Consider the following 25,748-nt stretch of genomic DNA (forward strand, 5'->3'; position numbering starts at 1 on the left):
CTATGTGCGTTGCTGTTTTGTTTTAAGCATAAATAAACATATATATATATATATATATATATATATATATATTGTGTTATAAGAAACCTGTTATATATTGGCTGTTTTATGTACAAACATATAATAAAGGCATTAATTTGAAGTTGGTACGTTCGGTTGTTTATACAAAACAACGCTGGTGTGTTATTACCTTATAAATTCAACTATGTTTTACATGCTTTCAAAACGTACACTGAATTGCAATTATTGTATTATGTGTCCGCTAATTTGATTAAAAATGCGTTTTCAATTAACAAATAAATACTATCATTTAACTTATGTGAAGTGTAAATTTAAAGATTCCCTTTAACGTGAAATAGATGAAAAGCTTTTCTGTTAATTACAGGTGTTTGATATACATTTGCATTATTGATTCCGTGTACGAATTCCATTCTTTTGTAATTAAATGCATTTGTAACAATTTGGTTATTAGTCTAGTTTTAATAACATTTCTCATAAAAAAGTGTAAACTAGTGATTTGTGTACCTTAAATTAAAAAGATAATATTAATAATGTGTATTTCCCATAAAAAATAAATAATAAAACAACATTGTCTTATGAATATCACGTACACAGCACATGAGATATTTGATGTATACACGTATGAATCGCATAGCAATTTTATTTAAAATGTCTGACTTTCAATAAAATATATATTCAACCATAAAAACCGTAAAGCAACGTTCGAATACACGGCTTTCAATATACTTGTATTTTCGAGTTGAACATATTTGCAAAGACATGCAAGTGTGTCTAAAGGTGCGACAGGCGTCGCTGCTTGGTCAACCGGATGTTCCTGTGATACTGGCGACGCTCACCGCGCATCCAGCTGTCGTCTTGAGCATCCGCCACCGGTTGCTCAGGGGTCTTGCTATTTTTTCGCTTAAATATATAAACGTTCAATCATTGATTCGTCTTTATTGATCACTCTTAATTTTGTTTATCAGACTATAGAGATAGTAATGTGACGCACTTGAACTCATTTAGAGTTGTAAAGAAAACGTTTTATGGTCCTTGGTAAAAATATTTGCATAAAAACAACCACTGTTATTTGCAATTGCCCTTATGACAAATCATACAATATCAACACATCGTTTGGAATTGTTCATAAGGAACGTTCTAATTACTAGCTTGGGGATCGATCACGGACAAATGTCTACATCCGGTTTTCCCACTACCTCTGCATCCAGTAGGAGAATTGTCTGTTACGTGCTAACTCAATAAAACGTGTGAGTATGCTAACTGACCCCCATGCTATAACTAAACAACTTTTGATAACGGTGATAATCCCTATAATCAAAACAAACACACTTTTTCTTGAGAGGCACTGTGCGACTGTTTCCGCAAATCAGAGCTCAGAGTCTGAAGACTGCGCTTCCGGTCTTGCCGTCTTCTTAGAGCGTCTCGAACCTGTCCGAGTAAAAGGAACGGAGCTATGACCATATTATAAGATATTCTGGGTCGGAACCTTACAGGGCATTACAAGTTACCTTCTTAGAGCCAGTATTTGCCGTACGGTTTTGTATGTTGATTAACAGTTTATTTTATTTGTAACATATTGCTTCTTTTAAAAATCAAACGATTCTTCTCTATATGTAAATGAAATTATAAAACATTGGTTTCCACAAAGAAATTTGAATTTTAAGTTTTCTCTTGAGTATTACATTAATTGAAAATTGCCGTAGGTTTTAACATAATGAATAACGTTTCTATGTAAAAAGTAAAGAAGATTCTGAAAAACAATATTTATAAATGTATCGGTCAACGTTTTGCACGTTCTTCAAATCAAACTATTTGCACTAATAACTCCATTACACTTAAGAATGATTTTCCCTTTGAACATTTTATTTGAAATTTGAAATCGGTCCGCTTTCCATACAATACACGATTTATTAAAAATAGTTTTCTTCTAATTTATGAAAGACTATCTTGAAGTGTGAAAGGCAGGCGTATTATTGACCATTAAAATCAAATAAGGAAATATGTGTTGATACCTAAGAACAATTAATTGTGGGAATAAAAGATGCACACTGTCAGAATCTTTCTGAAGGATTACTACATTTTTTACCTGTCTATTCAGAACACAATAGAAGAGAAATATGAAGAAGCCCTGAAACGAAAAATCTAAAGGTTAGCAGGCATACTTTATTAACGCTGACATTTAACACGATTAAATACGTCAGTGTGTATGTTTGAAGATAATTGCTTTATTTGCAATATACAAATGCCTTTTAAGTTTATGTGTAGATGGTAGATTCAAATCATTACATAACTACTACTGAAAATATGTATCATTCGTCTCTCGTTACTCTTTTATAGTGGTTTTGTACATATATATAAATATTTAAATACAAAAGGGAAACGTTAATTTACTATTATGTCTGTAAATATAACTTATGTCAGCAAAATAGTATGTCCAGAACATGATAAATGAATTATGTATCTCATTAATTATTATTGTTTGTCAATCGAACTTAGTTAAGCTTGTAAATCAAAATATTCTAGCTGTCATCAAACCTGAAGACCATTCAGTATTGCGAAGATATACTGAAATATCCACATGTCGTCATTGATTGCCAAAACACCGAACACCCACGTGAGGCCCACCACGGGCAAAAGCACGCATATACTGTACAAACCCGTCCTTAAAATAAAAAGTGAACAACCCATCATAACGAACCATTTATTTGCATTGAAACTGTGATTCAAAGTGGCAACGATGGCCGCGATGGCGGTGAAACGCTCACACGGGTTCAAGTGAAACAAAAATTGTCGACGGTTTGATAACGTGACTTAATTTATTAAATTAAAACTATTTCTAGTTATAATATAGATAAATACGCAGGATATGTCTCATCGTAAATATGTCTCAAACGACGCATCAAGAGTGTTTTTTTTAGGATTTTCTAATATATGCCATTGCCGGTTACGAACTAAACTTTGATGATGCACATCGCACGATGACAGACGCCGGATATAAACTGATCACAATTTGTAAATATGAGCACATCATGCTCAGGTTAGCTATATTTTAGAGAGTAAACTATAAAAAAATGAATGATAATTTAGTCGCCCATAGTAGCACGCATTTAACTAATACAACATCCCACCACGCGTAAGTCAGACAGCGAACAACATATCTTTATTAAACATTCCATCGCGGGTATTTAAACGTATACAATAACGTACATACTGCTTAATAAAGAAATTTTACAAATAAAATTATTAAACATAGGTTAAAGAATGCGAACATTTCAAATTGCCATTTGATTGCTTGGTAAATGAAAGCAAATTCTACACAGGCTGATAAGAATGATAAAATCCCCTTACCTTGAAAACCAAAAACGAAATATTAATAAATTGGAGACTACTAAAGACAAATGAAACATGACGGGTACCACAATATGCAATATGCACACACCAGTTATAAGTTTGATTTGTAAACGACTAAAATGATATCACATGAATAAACAAAGTCACTTACTTGAGTTTTTCTGTTTCAGTCTTGGTTTTCATTGCGGCTAACGACGACATGCGTTTCAATACCACGATCACTACTAATATATTAACCTAAAAATGAAATATAAACTGGGTCAGCCTCATAGATTACCCATATAAGCGTTATAAAACTGTCCTGCAGATTTAATACCCATTTTGAACCCCTTATAATTGCCATCAACACATTATCAGTCTCATGAAAGAACAAAGTCCAGATACGCTTGAACTATTTCATATTGAATCTATAACAACTAAAGTGGAATAACAAACTTTTAACTATTTCTAAAAACGTCGCTACAAAGAAATAAAGTTTTATTTAAAACAAATATTCAAAGTCTTAAACAGACAGTCTCATTACTAATCAATTACAGGATGAAACCACAACAAAATGGTTAACAACTGCCTACACATGTTCTTACAGCATTGGTATGAAATAACTCATTTTTTTGTATATTCATCGATGAAATTGAATTACAACTTTTAAGCCGTTTAGAAATGAAGAAAAACAGTTTAAACTAAAATATTGTTATGTCATCAAGATTTCAGAACCCAACGGCATCAATCACGATTAAAGATAATCGCAATGCATGTCAGGAAGAAGCTTTAATACACACTGTCATAAACCCGATTAAATCATGTGTTCAGCTCTCACACATTAATATTTCATTACAAAGAAAGAGTGTAATAAGTATCGATTGCTGTTTTTGGTAACATTTATTAAAGATTAAGAAACAACAGTTTTACTAACAAACACTTACACAAATGATGAACAACGCCGGTCCCACAAACGACCAAATAAGTCCGGAGGAGATGTCCAACCAGCAACTGGAAAGCATTACTTGCATATAAATAATATTTCAGAGAACTTATTGCGTACGGACTGACAATTGTATAAGTATATGCGTTCATTGATGTGTCTACATACATAACCATAATTATAATGTGGGAATGTGGTGACAAATGATTATTCAAAGTAATGATTCATTTAAACCCTATAAATATGTATGCATTTTTCTGGAAATAATGCATACACTGCCAGTAAACGTGTCGGATCAATATAATGTACACATATACACGTATGACTAAAATAGGCAACTAAAGAATGAAAAAAACAACAACAACAACATCGGATATTAAAATAGAAACCTAAACCGCAAACCAGAAGTGCTGCGATGTGTTTCAACTTACAATGTACTATTTCCATACCCCTGTGTCTTTGAAACGCCAAGTGAAACACCAACAATTATGCCTGGAATGACTGAAAATACCAAACTATTACTATGTAATACATAACAAATGGATATCTGAAAACAGTGTTTTAAAATAGTTTGTATTTGAGTCTGATGCTTACTTATAGGTCCAAACATATGTTTAATAAAAACACAACTGTAACAATGATTAGGATAATAATGACTCGTTGTCCACAAGGTTCTGTGCCTTTTATAGGTTGATTGTAATACCAGTGATATCACTATGTGCATTAAGTTATATTTTCTGGTTGCTGTGTTTGCGAATGCAAGAGCTTTTTAGCATGGACATATTTATAAAATGTAAAAAAAACACACAAAACAACAGCACAAAATGTGAAAAACAACACGAAACGTTCCTTCATTATGGCTCACGTGACCAAACTGCTAATACAGCTAGGTTATTGGAAGTGAAAGACAATAAAATAAAGAAAGAAATGAACTAAATTCTCACTCCATGCAAGTGGCACGAGGACCTTGGTTCTAAACTTGGTCATAAACACGCGCACGACGCAAATGAGAATCTCAAGGCCAATCAGCAACATCATGAAGAACATGGCCAGGAAGAAGTACTGGATGGCAGCTGCAATAGCAACGCATGCGCCCTGGAAAGAGAAGAAAGAAACATTTTGCATAAATAACGCATCGTGTTTAACAATTTAGTGACGATGTGAAAAAGATTAAATAAGAACATAAGAATGTGATATCAATTGATGATCTTTTTGTTTAACGCGACCAATGTGTTAAGTGTTATTTATAAATGTAATTCAAGTAGTTTACAGAAAGGTGGTCTCAGTCAGAGCACAAATTAGCTGACTGCATTATTTGGCATATGTCTATTTTATTATCTTTTCAATATGCGTCACAACTAATATAATAGAGACATTTCAAAGTATATCAAAATGTATAATGACGTTACACGACAGTAACGACCAGTTTTTAAACAATATGACCGGCTAAATGAGCAGAACACACCAAGGTCTCAATTGAACGGCTTAAAAAACATAAATTATTTTAGATATAAAGTAATATAACAAGATTATTGTTATAAATAAATTAGAATTAGGTCAACTTATAACAATTTAAATAACATAATCTCAATAAATATTGTAAAGTTGAATCAATTAATCGCTTTATATATACCCTCTTGAAAAAACGATCAAAGCGAGCTCATTGTAAATTATGTACTCCAATAATACAGACACTACGAATACATTGATGAATACATGTTATTATATTTATTTGTGATGTCATCTGTAACTGATTACCGAAAGGGGCAAAAACTATTCCAGGAGATCACGTTTAAATATGTAGTTAAATGTAGTTAAATATAAATTATAATATGTAAGAAAAATAGATTGTTATACATAGTAAAACAAATATTGAATCGAGGTCAGGTACCCTGCTTTCTGTTCGGTTGACTCCACCGAGGAAGAAGATCAGTGCGAAAAGCAAGGCAACACAGAGATGCATGACAACGATCACCCTGTCAGAGCGCACAAGTCTGAAAACAGCATAAATGGGATCCCCAAAATCTTTGGAAAATCTAATCCTTAGGTACAAACAGACGCTTTGTGATTTTTTTATTATGTTATACATTATATTCGGAAATACATAATACAACTGTAAGATGTTATTTATGTAATATTTTTAACTATCCAGAATGTCTATAACGAATCCAACCAAATGATTTATCACAGTTCAGAGATGTTATAGTGCGTAACTCCTAGATCGGATAAAACAATTGACAATTTGCAAATGTTTATAAAAATAAACGAGCAATGGCTATTTGCAAAACGTATTGTTTCAATGTTAATTTAAGTGGGAATACATTCATATAACGTTAATAAAAAACTATACTTAATAACATTGACACTATTTTATCTAAATGAAAATAATTATTATGAAACTAGATATAAAGATCATTTTTGCGACTCCAATAAAGATATGTCTGCGTATAATTAGTATTGAACTCATGTAAATGAATAGTCTTTTAGATAGATACTGTTTTTAAATGACCATTATTTTTACATAAAACAAATGAAACTATATTAACACCAAAATAAGCTAATTGAAACCGCAGCTGCATCAGCGACATAGAAATCTCTGCATAGACCGAAGTTCCGTTTTAATGACACGTGAGCAATAGCAAAACGGTCTGACACAACACAAAACCGCAAGAAAAATATCACATGAAACACAGTCCAATACAAAATACAAAGAGAAAAGATGATAGTTTTGACAGCCTTAAGAAGCGCATTAAATTGTGGAAAGTTAAAGGATATGCAAATGTGTGTTTATTCGATAACAATCAAGACCTAGAAGAAAAACTCCAGTAGTGCGTTTTACTTAACAACAAAAAATCCAAAAAGTGCAATAAATGATGACGTTTCATTTTACAAAGAGATATAATGTGCAATTATATTTTGATTCGCGTAAAGGTTTTGAATGTATGCAGTTTTGTGAATTTGTAAATAATATATGTCTCAGCAAAAACGGAACCATTGAATGAGATTTGGGCGACAACCGCCCAATACACATATGCACAGCTTCATGAACATGTATCAAACTAATTTGAAATAACAACAGTAACAACTAGACACTAACACACCATCATACACATTTTATATGTAGCTTTTGATGCGGAAAATTAAATACATTTTATCGAGGAACATTTAACAAACGAACGAAATATTCAAAAATCTAAAAATAAGTTAAGAAAAAAAATTGCATTTAGACAAACTTCTATTTATTTTTGATTGCCATGTTGTGCAAAACTGATTAAAATTATAAATCAATTAGCATATATTTGCAGTTTCAACACGATGTTAGAATAATATTTGAAATTATAACAGAGTGACGATACATACATGCAATCTCAATTCTACGTAGTGCATAATAAATGTGTAAAACTGTCCGTTTAAATATACCATTGTCTTACACATTTAAACATTACCTAACAATTTTATTGAGTTTGTAACACACAAACATTAATACAACTTTTTATACAATCACCAAATCCACATTAACAAAATAACACCACATCTGATAAATTGTGGTGTATTTCTACCATGTTAAATACTGCACTATAGTGACATCACATGATGTTTTCAGTATTTTGCTTTTGCTTACTTTAATGAATACAGAAACAGTAGAAAATTGTCGCATTAATAGAAAGATGAGTATGAAAGTGTCAAACGCAGATAAGTTTATTGCTCACGAAGGCTTGTTTCTAAGGTTTTTAAGCATGGCTAAGTAAACTTATCTGCATTTAACTCTTACAAGGTATTCTCTATATGTTTACCAACCTCCAGACCAAAGCATGAATGACAAGCGTGATAATCAGACAGACGATAGAGACAGCACAGCCTACAGCGGAAACGATCCCAAGCGCCTTTGCGTGCACCGGTGACTGAACAAATATAAGTAAAATACAAATAAAATGTCATGCTTTTGAAATTAAATGCATGTCAAAAATCTAACTAGATTCCAACGTATTTATGCCCTATACTTTTATCAAAAATATAACACACAATTAAATAATCGGAATGGTATAAACATAACGGAACAACATTCCGCTAAGATATCATGAAGGTTTTGTGTTCTAGCTGCTGGAAAGGTGAACACAATATAAACTGTTCACAGATATTGTTGAAGAGAATTGTTTGCAAACTGTTGAGGAATATTTATAAAAATAAATATTAACCTAGCTAGTAGGTAATAAATTTACTCAAAATGTCAATTTCTGAAACGATAGTTGATATGATAAAGTAATTGATATGTTATTGCAACCCTGAACCGTAGACATTACAAAATGCTTCGACCTTTTGTTCTCCTTATAATACATATCGGCTTATAGCAGCATATTTGTAAACCTTCTGTCTGTCCACCCTTTAATTTGTATTTCAATTCTGCAACCAATAACAATCCAGAAAACTCTATCAGTAGATAAATTCTTGTTCTCATCCATTATTGTTTATAACACAACACCAAATATAAACATACAATGATCAAAACTGGGATCATCGCCTTAAAACGCTCAATGCAAAGCATGGGTGGTTAAAACCGGGCTGGTCGAACCTCATATTTATCCATCTTCAAATATAATGTGCCTTTCCAAAATCGATATAAAGACGCGATGTCGTTTAACATGTAGTATCTCTTTACTCACAATTGTACTGGGGCTCATCAGAATTGCGAAGTTTGTAAGGTGGTTACACTGGCATTTTGCTGTGATGTTGGTGATGCTTGCAAGTATGCAACCTTCGGTCGACCAGCCGCCGCGTCGACCCGATCTTCTGTAGCCAATACAAATGTGAACACTTTGTGAATTAAACCTTCCTTAAATGTAATGCTTAATATTTTAAATGATAAGTATAGTTTGCATATACGAATGTTAAATGTTTTATTAAATATATTTCGTTAAATTTTATATTCATGACAGGGTAAATATATACAGATATTCGTATTCATTTCTTACGTAACTGAGTCTACCTAATATTAAACGTGTATGTGTATCATTTGTATTTGTGGCAGTTCGTTTCGAACGACGTGGTCGTTTTTACCGATCGTCAACTAACTTTGTACGACAGCCTTTATATAAATTGTAAGAAGTGTTTGGGATGAATTATGCGGTAAATTGAGTATGTATGCTGATTGTTAATAATGTTAATTAACACATTAAGTAATATGTATTAGCTTGATTAACCGTAATATAATAAACGATTGCTTTACATTTTCATTAATACAAAAACAAAACGATAACATGAGTACAAATTAAATGAAATTGTGAAATGTAAATATACATTAACTTACATTTAAATAAACATATTTGACTTACGTGATATTGAAATCCCAGAAAACACATACTGGATTGGTATACCCGGTCTGAAAAATAACATAGTATGAATGTATAAATATCAAAATGTTTAACCACTGCCATAGCAAACGATACTAGAGTATAATGCCAAATTTTTTTTATTGAATAAGCCATATATAGAACACTAATGTATATCAGTGTTTATAAAAAAAACACATGAAATAGCGTGCATATTTGATACCTTTTTTAGCGATAATGTGATGGTAACCGGTGGGTCGATATTTTCCGAGGTAAAGTTTTTGACTTGTATACCCACAACATCTGAATTAACTTCTGTGACCTCACTTCCGTTTTGCCACGATCTACAAAATTACCAAAAGCGATAGTCATTTATTAGCAAAACTATCAGACATAATATAAATAATTAAATATGTGTTAACATAATTAATAGAACGGAACATTCTATAGCTTTTATGTACTGCTAGCCATGTGTCATGGACATGTCCATTTTATCAACATATAAATAAAGGGTCATTCAACGTTAAGTACCAAGAAAGGCATCCTTATTTATATTCTCAGCCAGGTAGTTAAAGGAAGTGCAACTAGTCCGTGTGAATTGTGTAAGTTCTAGATAGAAACAACAACAAAAGAAAAACATTTACTTGACCGTGTACGTTTTGAAAAAAAGACACTTGCCCATTCACGTATACATCTTCCTCTAAGACAGCTCCGATTGTAGGGTATATAGCGCCAATATAGCATGCTTGTGATAATCCTAAACACATGTAACACATAAAAAGGACAAATCCAGTGAAACATTTCAACCTAGTATAAATACGGTGAAGACAAATTACAATTACGAGTTTTTATTTCTGGAAACCTATTTGCACGTTAATGTCTTTTTACAGTTCAATTATAATGATTGGACTTCTACAGCTTATTTACCCGCGCAAGTTAAAATTGTATGTATGTATAGCGTTTATCAAAACGAAGCGTGTAGTCCAGGAACTATAAATACATGCGTAATAAAAAATATGATGATGTTTTAAAAGTTTATACCGCATTTACCGTCGATATACACCTTTAATGGTTATGTAAAACTTATTTACCTGTGATGGACTGCTGGGGAATCTCAACACTAGAACCAAATGATTTCTTGGCAGGAAATTGAACGCTAGACTGGCTTCGCAGACCTAGCTCAACATCTGTGAAACAAAACAACAATTACTTCAAATGATATTTCAACGTTAAACTACAATTGCAAGTTAGCTGATTTATGCCATTCATAAACAGTAAGTGAACCAGTTCCGAACCAGGACCAGTTCCGGTACAAGGTTATATATTTTCGGACTCTTTTTTCAACTTTATTTATAGAAAGTAGAAAAACAATGCTTTATTCATTAAGTTTGAACCTTTTCTAATGAAATCCGTCGATATCCGAAATTTCGTAAACAATCGTCACCGCTGGACTCTTGAAGTTTCAATCATTCATTCCCGAATATGGATGATCGCAATGTTCAAACTCAAGCGCCTCGTATTACACGCGCAGAATCTATATATTTCTATAATTTAAATCAGGTTATGTTTATGTTTATGTTTTTTACAATTTTGTTGGATGCTGATGTACGATCTCTTCTGTTTACCACAATATAGACAAATAATCAACAAACAGGTTATTTGTTGAATCCATGTACATGTACCACTTTCGGTTCACTGAATGCCTTTCAAATGGTTGTTTCAAAGCATTCAGCATCGGTAAAGTTCAATATTTGATCATGCTTTTTTTTTTATTCTTGGTTTTTATGCAAGAATAATTTATTGTTTTAGTTTTTGTATATTCTTTTATGCATTTATATTTTTATATGTACGTGCTTAAATTGCAAAGCGGCTTTAGCAGTTAGAATCCCCCAATAGGGGACATTTAATTAAAAGAATAATTTGTTGTAAAATTTTGCGTTAGGAATTTCGTTGCCCTAGTCCCTTTAAAGCAAAAAGGTCGTTTATATAAATTATTTATTAGAAAATAAAAACAAAATGGTCAACTGATAAAAGAATACTTTCAGTATCAATAATATTTCAGTTTGTTTAAAAATATCATGCCAATAACTGTCCTTATATTGTTTTATTTATTTGATTGCAAATATCTTGGGATTAATTTGAATGAAAAATGTAAGTAACTAGATCCTTTGTACAGGTGTAACGCAATTGCACAAGGCCGTGACTAGAAAAAGAAAGAAAATATTGCCACTCACTGCAGCCCACCAGTAAAGAAAACAAACCAGGTTTTTAAGTGGAGCTTTTGGTCATCGCCTTTTCACCGTCGTTTGTTATGCATTGTCAAAATTTACCTTGTTGCAACTTAAAAGGCCCAATCTTCATAAATATGTTAGAATAAGTATATAAGTAATATATTGGGAAAAGTAAGAAATAAGTTCATGTTTGTCTAAAACTAGGTTACAAGGTAAACTTGAAAAAAAATCAACAACTTGTAAACACTCCATTTTTGCCTCATCTATTTGAAACTTAGCATGTTTGTTTGATCAATGTCAAAGTCACATCTGAGTGATGAGGGGTCACATACACTAGGCCATTAGCCAACTAGGTCAACCATATAAAAACCTTGTTAATACTTTTAAGGCGAAACTTTATTTGTAACAGAAGTTTGGCATAGGAGGCATATCTCCAGCCAAGAACATACGTGTAAGACGTGCCATCCTTGATGTTGAGGGGCATAGGTCTTCCTTAATAAAAATTTAAGACATAGAGAAGGAGTCTGTAATGACAATTACAAACTAACAGTGCAATAGTAGCCATGACATTATTTTGAGTTCATTAAGTATGCATTTTTTAAATTCATTTGTTTTATAATCTAATGTTTATCTGTATGCATTAATTTAGGCAGTAAAAATGTTGGAGGAAACATCTTGGGTTTAGCGTATTTAAGCAGTACAGTAGCCTCTAGCAGTGCTGGCGATACTACAGAATAATATGTACTTTCAGCTTGATTACAATATGTTTTTGTTAATTTTCCTCAAAAGCAACCTGGCTAGAATTTCCGATCTTGGTTGATTATTATGTATGCTTTTTGAATACTCTTTTGTAGTCGTTGTTTTTTGTTTCGTTTTCTGAAGCTGTTTCAGATCTTGAATAAGAAATCTGGCCTTCACCTGCACACTTAAGTTTTTTTTGAACACGTCGAAACATGGGGACTGACCATCAATATCACACCCTTCTTTTATTCGCTTGTTATACGTCTTTCTTGTGGGTATAGACAATGCCTTTTCTAAAGCCCGTATAGCACTTTTTGCTTCCAGCTCCTACTGAGAGCACTAAGTTTGCATGCGTTTGATACTTTCTCCGGCTTCCTCTTCGCTGTGTGTGAAGGTCAGACCAGGCTTTATGTGTTCATCTCTGATGCCAGTACTATGAACTGGATAAATACCAGATGATTTGAATTGTTCACTACTTAAGTGGTTGTAAAAGTCCAGGAAAACCTCTTTCAATTTTTCCGACAAATTTCCTCCATGGAGATTTCTTGTATAGACCCTTGCAACCTGGTGCCACTGCTGTTTCAGTGGGTGAAACACAACCGGCTCTAGAGGCTGTATAGGATGAGTTTCGTTTGGTAGTATGCGATACAGCAGGATTCCATTTGCTTGCGCTGATTCAAATGCATTCATGCTTATATGGTTGCTCACACTGTCAACGAGAAGCACAACTTTCCAATATTTGCAAGCTTGTTTGTTGAAGTTTTCAACAAATGCTTAATAAGCAACAGAATCCACCCAGCCTTTCTTTGTGAAAACAATGTCACTACAAGGTTTTTTTCATCTGTCAAGGAACTGTAGCCCCTAGGCATTGGCTCTGGATACACTAAAAATGAAGGTATCATGGTTACACATACTATAACAATTAATGAAAAAATAATATGCTGACAAAAAACACACGAACAAAACACACAATTTATTGATCAAATATTGAATTGTACCATGTTGCGTGCTTTGAAATAACGCCTTAATGCAAATTCAGTAAACCGGAAGTAATAGATAACATGTTTGTTTATTATTTGTCAATATTATGGTAAAAGAAAAGCAGGTTGAAAAAATACACACAATGCATCAATTAACATAAAAATTGTTCATTACCTGATTTAGAATATATATTTTGCGTGTGTAATGTGGAACGATTGGTTTCTGAAGTGGCGGTTCGTCCGAAATTAGCGTCTAAACGTCCTGATTGTTTACAAAATTTCGGAAATCAACGGATTTCATTCGAAAAAGGTTCAAACTTAATGACTGAAGCATTGTTTTTCTACTTTCTATATAAAAAATTGAAGAGAAATCCTATAATAATTAAACGTGTACCGGAACTGGCCCTGGTACGGAACTAGTTCACCAACTGTATGCATAGCAAAGATACAAATAATAGACTGTCAAAGACATTCACGAATTTGGATGATTTATTCGGATGTATCATTGTATTGTGGATGTTAAGTTCTCATTATAACAAGTTCGTGAACATTTAAATCTAACAATAAGCGTCATAATTTCAGATAACTGTCAAACGAATGCAGTCCCGTCATCATATGTTTTTATATTTTACCAACACCTTATAAATGTGTAATCGAAAATTTGAACAATATGTTTCAATTTTATAGTACAAACAAATGCGCATTCGATGAATCGGTCTAGATATTGTACATACACATGTTTTTGTTGTCTTTCAGTTCCGTGCTATTAATGTCGAGGGCATTACATTTAGAATTTCTGAGGCTTGCCATAAATCGGTCAGCTAACGACAGAACGGTTGCTGCTCCTACCAGCTCTTCGGCCTGAAATGTTAGGTTGTTTTTTGCTAACACATAAAAAGATTGGGTTTTTTTGCATAAAAAAGTGAATCCATACAAAAACATAACGTTTACTATTTTTTCCAAATTGTGTCTAGCAACCCGAAATTTTTCCATATGAATTCGTTTTACGTCTGACGCAGTGGGTTAAAAACAAGGCTTGACAAATCAAACCCGATTGCTTGATTTACTGTCGCCGAGTGACTTTACTTAATAACATCTCACAACCGTCGATTAACGACCGTTTCTTTTTGTTTTACACACTGCGGAAACATAAATGTATTATCATGTTAAAAAACTTCTTACAGAAGTTGTCTCCATTTCCGTATTGATCTTATCCCACGCCTGCTGTTTGTTTGCATCCAGGAAGTTACTGATGGTGCCAAGCATATTCTGCAGAAAATACGCTAAGATATATTGTACACTCGATTAAATCTCCTTAGTTTGGCAATTACAGTTCAAATGTAATAACAACTGTTTTTAGTCTTTTTAACTGGGCATCGTTTTGTCATTTTGTTAGCAACTGTTCGCGTGTTGTAAAAAGACCGTGTGGGGCTGATAAAAGGCTCTCCACAGCAGGTGCATTGACATTTTCACATTAGAATGTAACAGAAGGTTAATCTGATTGGCGTTAAATATAATGGATCGTATTCGCCATAGATTCAATGAATGAATCACACATTGTTGACGCAATCGAGTCTTTAACTTCATATTATAGTTTTAAACTGATCAGTGCGAAAAACAAGCAATTTACAAGTACAAACCTGGAGCTCTTTCCAATTAATTTACTTACATTGGTGATGTTATCAGTGATCTTGCCGATGTTGTTTTCAATATAATCTACGAGCTTTTCTGACGCCTTTGCGATGTCTTTCAAGTCACGCAAATCATCGGTGATTTTTGAGTTGTTACTGACGGTATTCAGAGTTTTAGTTATATTCAATAGCTTATCTTCCTGGCTTGTCGAGTTTAGGCCGGATATCTAAATATATAAATTATTGTATGAATGACATTTCATATTTAATGCATTATAACGCTATCGCGTTAACAGACATACCAATCATAACAGTTAAACGTGTATTCTTACCGTATTATCCAAGTCTACGATAACATCGTGATTGATGCTACAGTTATTTATTACTTGACCCCATCCTGCTTTTAGGCAAGTCCGATAATAGGTCCCTATAATAAAAACATTAAGATTACGGTAGCGGCAAGTACACGTACATATTGAATATTAAGTACACTTTTATGGAAAACAGTGTCGATCGACACCACGTTAATTAATACAATGAAATGTGTAGAGAATTTTCAAAATTGGCAACTCTAAATAAAAACAACCGAACATACCTTTCTCGGCCACTGAGGTACAAGGGACTTGTGCGATAGTTGCTACGATTGACTTTGGCCACGAACCATAGTCATCATTTACAGCTTCACAAAAGTTGGCTGCAATGATACACAATATAATAAAACACGTATATTAAATATTGAATTTTTTAAGTGTGGAAATTATTATTTTTACTTTTTTCAACGAATAAATAATACGAACTTGAAGATCATTTCTCCTACAATTGTTTTAATTAATACAGTGTGTTGTAATTATTTTTTTGCCGAACAAATCCATATAATACTCGAGTTATCGCAAATTATTGCGATCATACAGAAAACTTAAATTTTTTTTATAAAAAATCCATTAATGATATAAACCATCTCGATGTCTAAACACATACTTTTGTGATCTATATTTTAAAAAATAATGGTATCTAAAAATCGGTCGTGTAATGTGTTCTGCGTCTATAAGTTATGTTCAGTAAAGTTTAAATTTTTATATTTTATTTTAATTACCTACATTGTATGCATGACAATGCCATATACTCTATTCTTTACAAATTATTATATTGATATTTGTTCATTTTAAATGGACTTGTTCACGATTTGCCGATTTGACGATTTTCGAAAAGTTAAATTATTTAAAAGTAGTCCAAATATGAACGTTTTTAACGTAAATTCAAAAAAATGAAGTAATTCAAAGATTCCAAAATCTATAAACAAGTCTCAACATATCGTTCAATCATAATTCGCAGGATGATCGCATAGGCTATTTTATACATTATATGTCAGCGTTCGTGAAAACCGACTTCAAAATCATTTAAACGATCATAAGGACGTTTGCATTAAAGCCTTTTACGTATTCTAGAGGCTTCTTTTACAAAGTTTGTGCTTGAAATATTCATTTTTAAATTAAAGGTTTGCAATCTTGCATTTTCACTGTATATTTGGGATTATCTGCGAGTTGTATGAGTAGGGGTGACGTGCATCGTGAAGAATTTATATAAAAACGCGGTTTACGGTTCTTTTCGCCCAGTATTATATTAGTATGCCATAGTATGCCATTAATCGCGAGAGCTTAACAGTATAATTTTTAACGATAATTTTGTCGTTAATTTAACCATGTGGTGAATGTTTGATCATTAAATGACGTTATTTTGTTGAAATGGCATCATCATGGTGAAAAGACATCACTTCAGTCCGCATGTGTTATCATAATAAGTCAACAAATGATGAAGCTACCGCTTATAACGTTTTGTAACGTTAATGTATACTAGTTGTGTGTGAATCAAACATTCTCAAATCACTTGTTTTATGATATCGCCACAATTATTTTCACGCGGACCAAATTCGATTACAATGTGCTATACACTACAGTACCATTGCAGACATACGTGAGAAGCAGGCAATATACTTTGTGCGGACTTTGACATGGAAAATGAAATCTTTAAATAGTGTCTTATATATGCTTAACAAAATAGTTAGTTTGTTAGGTGATTAAATACAAAGCTATTCTCGTGACATACAGTTATTAATATGGTTAAAGTTATATTAAATTTTAACGAGAGTGCCATTTGTATGATAATAGCTTTAATTTTTACCACTTAGATTAAAGCGAGATTATACGATATTGTCAAATATTTATCAATTTAAAGAAAATGTGTAAAAAACTTATTAAACATATATTTTAATATAGATTAAAAAATAAAAAAGTTAAGAAGAACATGTGTCGAAAAATGCGAAATAAGCCAGATATTTAATTCTGAAATCGAAAAAGGCTGTACAGTCGAATTCGCCAGCATGTAAATCATGCATGTACGATGTGAATCTAAATTTAGTTTAACGGTTCATTTTAAATTCCTGCGACGATATCTATTGATTCGACACTCGAACAGTAACTAAAAAGACGAATGCTTCGATTATTTTAGGAAAATATGTACGATATATCTTCGTCACAATCGGCTCGGGCTGTCTTTGCTGCATGTTATGAAATTCGTCTTCAATGTATAATTTTTCATGCCTATTTTATGTTATTGTAACATATTTTATCAATATATTACAATTTAACACATATACAAAATCGTATACTCTCGCTTTAACAGGAATAAAAAAGTTAAATCCAACAATATGCATCAAATATTTGCTTATTTTACATGATTATTGTTAAAATGCATTCCCGAATTTTAACGACTTAACGCATTTCTATCGGCAGACAAATCCCCTTAAATAACTACTGCACAAGATCGTGTCATATATATGCCATCCCGTTTACCCTTCAACGAATATATTGCATAGTACCTTTATGAACGTTACGTTGTTTTCAACTTTTATTACACTTTAATTATCGACAAAAGTGTTCAACAACAAATAGGTTGGGTAATCGCGATACGTGTTTTAAACTCACAACTCATGAGTTCCATCGTCACCAGAGTTTGCGTGCGTGTATACTACAGCCCGGATATATTAATCTTCAGATTCAGTCGCTTCAAATTCAAATAATACTTCAACTTCCTTTTATATACATGCATGTGCACTTTATGTATTTGTTCATTTTCCTCGTGTCTCAGAAAATTGCAGTTCGGTTGCAATGGTGTTTGAGCAATTAAGTAATATAATTACAATTTAACCGAATGTATTTTCCCTTTAATAACTTTTAAATGTGATTTGCGATTTGACGAGCTTAACGTGTTTTACACCTCAATCGTTCCGATTCGGTGATACCATCTTTAAAAGTTTCTGTTTAATGCTGCGTCGTTAACACGCCCTTGTATCGTATATGTAATAGGTCTATTACAATGAATAAAAGACTACGTAGGTTAACAAAACATTGTCTCCGACTTAGGCCCCTAGAGTTCCTATATTTAATGCAAAACACAACTATATCCATCATCATCTGCAACCTTAAGTGCAGTAGTAACCGATTAACCAGTCCCATATGTGTTTGTACTGTACTGATCATAATATTGGCATAAAGTCTCTATTAAAAAAGCAATTAATAGATCCGAAAAATGAATTTTTTTGGATAATTGGTCTAACCTAGAATTTAACGCATATAAAATTACACGATTGTTAATTAAAAACAATTGCATTGAGGTCAGCAATATATGTAGCACGTAGATGCTAACAAGATTTTCACTCCGGAAAATGATATTGGATTGTTTATTCCGATTGTGTTTAATGGACTCGTGCATTTTCTCGTTCTTAAGTATAAGAAAGGGGTTAGAAAGCATATAGAGGTATTATTACAAGCAAAAAGCGCTGAGTTATGCGTTTGGCAGTAGCGATATAGCGTAAGGACTCTATTGTTATACATTTTATGCCGTAGCGTTTAGATATGCAAAGCCGTTTATGACATGTGCTTAAATCATACAAAGTGGAATTAATCATTTTTCTTGATCAAACAATATGTCTTTTACACAATTCAATTATTTTAGATAATATTTAGAATTACATGTACCTTTTTAATAGATTTAGCATTGTGTTCGTTATGTTCGTAAAAACCGCAATAATTAATATGTCGTTTACAGTATTGGAAAACATATAGTAAATGTCATAAAGCATATGCCTTTTAGAGTAACAGTCAACGTGCAGACCCATGTTGCAGTCTTATTCTCGCAAGCTTCGCCTCCTAGGCAGGGAACTGGCATGCATCCTTGGAACACTAAAATAATGCAAGTGCCCCCTAACACAAATTGTATGAGTATAATGTAAATCAAATATGTTAATAAATACACAATAGTGATTAAGCCAATTTATTAATTTTGTAACGCCAAGATTGCGTCAAAACGACTTATCGATTAGTTTAAAGAGACCTTTTCACAGATTTTGGAATGTATCGAAGTTTGTCATGAAATGCTTTATATTGATAAATGTAAATGTCATACACTGAGTGATACATTTTATTCTTTATATATGCAAACCTTGTAGTATCACAAAATATAACGACAACAACAGAACTCTCCAAAGTATTCAATCGTTTCGCATTGCAACGCTTTATACTTTTCAGGTTGTTATAATTTAATCGTCAAAAGATGCATATAATTGATATTTTAGAGAATGGTAAATGTTTAATATTACTGTTTCCTCACAAATATCATAACTACAACGAAAATGTGCAAATCTGAAACACTTTTTCAAATTTTGTCAATTTACCAAAACTTGAAAAGGTCCCTTTAAAAAAAAGACACGTCTCTTTCTTTGAACTTTTTTAAATGGAGATGATATGTCACATGTCAAGACATCGCATAATAAAATGATAGTTTACCAACAACCATATCCGTTAGAATGTTACAATTATCCTACATATTTTGCCCCACGTATTTACACATTTCAGTTGAAAATTCTTAAATGCGTCACAATGATCAGTGAATCTATTAATGAGTTCTACCTGTATCGCACCGTTCGCCAGTGAAACCTACATCACATGTGCACGTGATGTTGTTTCCAATTTGCGTGCACGTGCCGGCATTGCTACACTCACTGCGCTCGCACCTTGTTATAAAAACTGAAAATTAATGATTGTTTGGTGCTTTTTGCGAAATATATAAAATGGTATTGATGTTGTAAATTGAAATCCCCTAGTACCGGTAACTTTGAATCACTTTCAACTATTATTTGACATAGACTCCACCGTGTATAGGTCGACCAATCCGATGTGTATTTCTATTCCAATATATTAATTTCGGTAAAATAGCAACGAGGATCTATTTTGTAATTTTGTTGCTGTCTTGTAAGTTATTTTTCATGATCGAGAAATGTTTCGTTATTACAAGTCTATACATTTGATTTCTTGATCTACGGTACCATCCTTTAGTACCCTAAATTAACAGGATACTTTTTTTATCCCGTTATTAGTATAATTTAACAATTCTTATACAGATTGAAAAATTCGTTTAAGGACATTGCACTTACTTCAACACACCAGCAAGTGTGTTCTAATTCAAAACAAATACCATAATTTTGCAATATTTAAGTAACTCATGTTCTCGTAATATAGTATTTACATCACAAATATGAACAATATTGAAAAGCAAAGCATGACTAATATTAGAAAATATTTGCCGATCCATTCTTAGCTTAAACCCACTCAAACAAGTTTGAATTTGTTCTGGCTACCGTACTTGCTGTTGTAGTAATCGAATTCTTCTTTAAAGTAGAATATCGATAAAATCGATGGCATGCAAATCTATAAATTACATACAAAATCATCATTCTAACGAAAGTTATACAAATTTCAGCTTCATATGTCTGGTAATAGATGAAGACGGAAATAATACTACACACAGTTCTCAGCAAATTGATTTTTAAGTTGCACATTCGCAAATCGGAAAATCAGAGATAAATGTTCAAAAGCTCCGACATCTGCTAAGCTCTAATGGTTGGACGGTTGATCCATTAAATTAATAAAATTATTCATTATCAAAACGGCGGTATTATCTATTATTTATAAAAAAGTTTTGTTATTGTAAACTTGCATAGTTTATATGGATAAAGGAAATAATTTGTTTGCGCATGCGTAACCTTCTATGTAAACAGTGTAAAATTCATAAAAAGAAAACATATGTTGGCGTGTGCCATTTATCTAAATGTTTTAAAACACGTGAGTTGTGTTACTATTTACTATACATGTATTAAAAAAGTCTACGGAACATACAATTCAGTAATCATTATGTTTAGTCCTAAGTCGAAATTTTTATAATAGATCGGCAAATACAGAGCAAGACTAGCTAAGTGTTGGTATAGCGTTTGTTAGTTTTTTGAACTGCATACATGTTACAAAAGCAACTACGAATACAAAACCTGTTGCACAGTGTGTTCCAATAAATCCCTTAACGCAATTGCATCGATAGCCACCTATCTGCTCAGAACACGTGGCTCCGTTTTGGCAAGGGCTGGACGAACATTCCAGAATTTCTGAAACACATGAAAGCTATATATCTAAATAACACAAATTCCTACTGCAGTATATATCGATGGCGTTATGTTTTATAATACTAAAATAAGAGAATGCGCATGGTTGTAAGGGCGGTTATTAAAAAAGAAATGCTATGTTGCGTTTCAACGAATTGGTAAATTTTAAAATTGCTTTTATATTTATACTTTGAAAGTACGATATAATTATTAAAGTAGTCGCTTAAGATGTAAATTGTGTAAATAATACTTGTTTTTTAAAGGGACCTTTCCACAGATTTTGGCATCTATTGAAGTTTGTCATTAAATGCTTTATATTGATAAATGTAAGCATAGGATATAAAAAGCTCAAGTAAAATACGAGAATACAATTAAAGAAAGAAAAAAAGTAACCCTCAATTGAGCTCGAACCACTGAACCCTGGAGTAAAAGTCTAACGAGTAGACCACTGAGCCATCCGTGCTCAAAGAGAAAATGATGTATTTGATATGTTATATAAGCAATCATCGCAGTGTCACAAAATATAACGACAACAACAGAACCCTCCAAATCATTCAATCGTTTCGCGTTGACACGTTTTATTATTTTCAGGTTTTTCAATCGTCAAATGATGCATATAATGGATATTTGAGATCATGGTATATGTTCACTATTACGGTTTCCTCACGAATATCACAACTACAACGAACATTTGCGATTCTGAAATAAATTGTTTTCAATTGCGTCAATTTACCAAGACGTGAAAAGGTCCCTTTAAATAGCAAACAGTCAATATTTCACAGTATACGGTATGAGCTAATAATGTACAAAACCTGTTTCACAGTGAGTCCCTGTAAACCCATTCGCACAGTTGCACCGATAGCCGCCTATCAGATCCGAGCAAATTGCTCCGTTCTTACAGGGATTGGATGAACACTCCATAATGTCTGCAATATGTGACAAATGTGTTATTTAGATATTTCATTTCAATCTCAATACAGAAAGATAATGCTTGCCAAAAGAACATTCTGTGTTTAATCTTGCGTTAATTTCTAAGGATACACATACTACTTAGCAACGCTTTTATATAGATTTTAATGCAAACGTAAGCTAACATGTCAATATTGCACAGTATACGATATGAACTAATAATGTACAAAACCTGTTTCACAGTGAGTCCCTGTAAACCCAATAGCACAGTTGCACCGATAGCCGCCTATCGATTCGGAACATATTGCTCCGTTCTTGCAAGGGTTGGATGAACATTCCATAATTTCTGAAATACGTTACAAATGTGTAATTGACATATTTTATCTCGATATCAAAATATAAAGATCAAGTGTGCAACAAGTCTTTAACCTGGCGTGAATCTCAAATGCATAATCACACAAGTTTTTAATTGATCCACATAACAAGTTTTTTTAGTTTTTTAAACGAGTAAACCTTCTCTTTAAGATAGTGTGGCGACTTTAAAAAACAGGATTTATACATTGTTGCAGAGGTATAAGTGACAGTGAATTCAGCTAGTTAGCTCAGAAAACATATTTTAGCTATTTATAAGAGACTGTATATTTAACCAATAACCAGGTGCTATGTGGATTGACCAGAAACTCCTAAAATAAAACCCGAAACGACCTTCGTATCAATATATACGATAAGAACTGAACGTTATGCTTTATATGAAACGTGTCAAGAGTTATTTAAAATTTCGTTACACAAAATAATACACAATTTGATCCAAAAATCATACTAAGATGATGTTATGTTCTAAACTAATGTTCTAGTATCAGTAATTAATTCTTCCAAATCAGCTGTTGTCGGACATCAATTGTATGCATTTACGTCCTTCCATACTGCTAAACATTTGGGCCATGTCATTTAACCTTTTTAATTGTTACAATTGTATGACTCATTACAACTTTGTTTAATGCAATTGTTTTACAGTCTCTAAAATAAAGACACGTTTATTCATACCAAATCAATTGTTCTATACGATAAATGCCATACTTGTTAGTTTAAATCATGCAATTCCTAAATTAGATGATCAGACTACACATTCATTTCATTTAAATATTTCTGTATGAAAAACACGTTTTCTTTTATTTGCAGCAAACAAATTAAGATTTTTGGCAGTAACCCACATTTGTTCTTACACATAATAAAAAAGCTTATACTAATTAAATTGTTTACAATTAGATATATTCAACTTGTTTCCTGAGTGCAATTTGTTACTTGTGCATACTTTTAGAAATGTATATTGGTTTGATTGTGTTTGAAAGTGTCTATAAAAATGACTTCATACAGAATTTCTTTAATTTCCATAATTATAAAATAATCAGATTTAAGTCAATACATACTGCACTTCAATAACGTGGGAAACTTAAAAAACACAATTGTAATACCAAGCAATACATTCAAGCAATTAACCTAATTCACAATGTGTCCCCGTAAACCCGATTGCACAGAAACACCGGTATCCGGCTATCTGTTCCGCACAGGATGCTCCGTTTTTACAGGGATTGGACGAACATTCCAAAATTTCTGAAAAAATAACAACAGTAATATGGCAATATGTGATTATTCTGATCCATAAAAATTCATAAATGCAAAGTCCACAGCTCAGATATTGATGCATGTGGTATTTAAAATGGTCGATGGGTTTATGACAATAATTACACAACAGTTCAATAATTTTGTCCATAAAATGTTGTTGTTGTAAATCTGATTATAACTTTAAGTTTAAGTTGAGTGCAGTACATATATAGTATTTAGCCATGATTTATGACTTATATTTTATACTTAGTCCCTGAAATCCATTTTGCGCAGTACAAAAGTGTGATTATTTATCTGCTTTTAGTTGTGTCTGTTGAGTACAGAAACTATAGAGTATTTATTACATAAACCTGTTTGACAGTGAGTCCCTGTAAATCCGTTTGCACATTTGCACAGATAGCCGTCTAGCAGTTCCGAACAAGTTGCGCCGTTCTGACAGGGATTGGATGAACATTCCATTATTTCTGAAATGTGTTTACATTTCAGCTACACTTTAAAAAAATTAAATTTGTATGAATTTTAATGATTTTTTAAGTATTCAATATTGCAAAAATTGTCCAGGCGGTAGTTATTTTGAGCAAATATGACATACCGTGTTGTTTTTGCTATTTACCACTATGCCGACAATCATGGATAAGATGATGCTTGTGATAAAGATGATAATAGTAATGCTGCTGTTGATGTTTATGTTGTTGTTGATGATGATGATTATGCTTTTGATGATGATGATTATGCTTATTATGATGATGACGATGGTGATTATGATGATGATGCTGGTGGTGGTGGTGATGATGATAATGATCTCCGTTTTGGAACGGTCAATGATATGCAATATGGCTTTTAGAACCTGCTTCGCAGTTCGTTCCTGTAAACCCGTTTGCACAGCTACATCGATATCCGGCCATCAGTTCCGAACAAGTTGCTCCGTTCTTGCAGGGGTTGGACGAACATTCCAGAATTTCTGAAATATGTTTATATTGTCTGCTACACGTATTAAAATATCAGTTCATGTAGTTACAATTAGAATCGTTTATAAGTGTTCAATATTGCAAAAAAAATCCATGCGATATTGTGAAGACTATGACGACGATGTTGAAGAACATGATGCTGTTATTAACGGTGACAATGATTAACGTGAATTTAATGATCATGATAACGATCTCCTTATTATAACAGTCAATGATATGTAATTTTGCTTCTAGAACCTGCTTCGCAGTGTGTTCCTGTAAACCCGTTTGCACAGTTACACCGATATCCGGCTATCAGTTCCGAACAGGTTGCTCCATTCTTGCAGGGATTGGAAGAACATTCCAGAATATCTGAAAAAGGTTTATTGTGTTAGCTTGACTTTTATCAATATCAGTTCTTACAATTACAATGGTTTATAAGTGTTCAATATGGCAAAAATTGCCCATGCGGCTGTTATTTTGTGCAAAATGTATATAACGTTGTTGATAATGACGACTATGGCGACGAGGATGAAGAACATGCTGCTGCTGTTGTTGATGCTGCTGTCGCTGCTGCT

At 32.7% G+C, this 25,748-nt stretch overlaps 1 protein-coding gene across 1 annotated transcript; it reads right to left on the reverse strand.

Moving 5' to 3' along the window:
- Window position 1: 1 nt before the first annotated feature.
- On the reverse strand, window positions 2-25,539 carry LOC127853990 (adhesion G protein-coupled receptor L4-like). The gene is made up of 28 exons (XM_052388894.1): window positions 25,429-25,539; window positions 25,071-25,184; window positions 24,574-24,687; window positions 24,098-24,211; window positions 22,833-22,946; window positions 22,504-22,617; window positions 21,581-21,694; window positions 20,169-20,285; window positions 15,800-15,898; window positions 15,537-15,631; window positions 15,243-15,431; window positions 14,756-14,842; window positions 14,308-14,434; window positions 10,713-10,808; window positions 10,300-10,378; window positions 9,845-9,965; window positions 9,625-9,671; window positions 8,956-9,082; window positions 8,093-8,196; window positions 6,186-6,288; window positions 5,239-5,389; window positions 4,726-4,795; window positions 4,296-4,362; window positions 3,524-3,609; window positions 2,557-2,683; window positions 2,108-2,149; window positions 1,351-1,449; window positions 2-921 (listed from the first exon to the last, which is right to left on the reverse strand). Exons 2-28 carry the CDS (start codon window positions 25,126-25,128, stop codon window positions 793-795), a joined length of 2,790 nt encoding a protein of 929 aa, XP_052244854.1. The 5' UTR covers window positions 25,129-25,184; window positions 25,429-25,539; the 3' UTR covers window positions 2-792.
- Window positions 25,540-25,748: the final 209 nt, after the last annotated feature.

The sequence above is a fragment of the Dreissena polymorpha genome, chromosome 12 (assembly GCF_020536995.1).
Source record: "Dreissena polymorpha isolate Duluth1 chromosome 12, UMN_Dpol_1.0, whole genome shotgun sequence".
Taxonomy (NCBI): Eukaryota; Metazoa; Mollusca; class Bivalvia; order Myida; family Dreissenidae; genus Dreissena; species Dreissena polymorpha.

Bases quoted from the DNA above. Each gene is read 5' to 3' on its own strand.
- LOC127853990 (XM_052388894.1), bottom strand. From the start codon at position 25,128: ATGGCCGGATATCGATGTAGCTGTGCAAACGGGTTTACAGGAACGAAC. The intron at 14,435-14,755 runs GTAAGAAGTTTT...CTAACATTTCAG, and splicing joins CGGAAATGGAGACAACTTCT to GCCGAAGAGCTGGTAGGAGC. The intron at 3,610-4,295 runs GTAAGTGTTTGT...TTTCATTTTTAG, and splicing joins CGGCGTTGTTCATCATTTGT to GTTAATATATTAGTAGTGAT.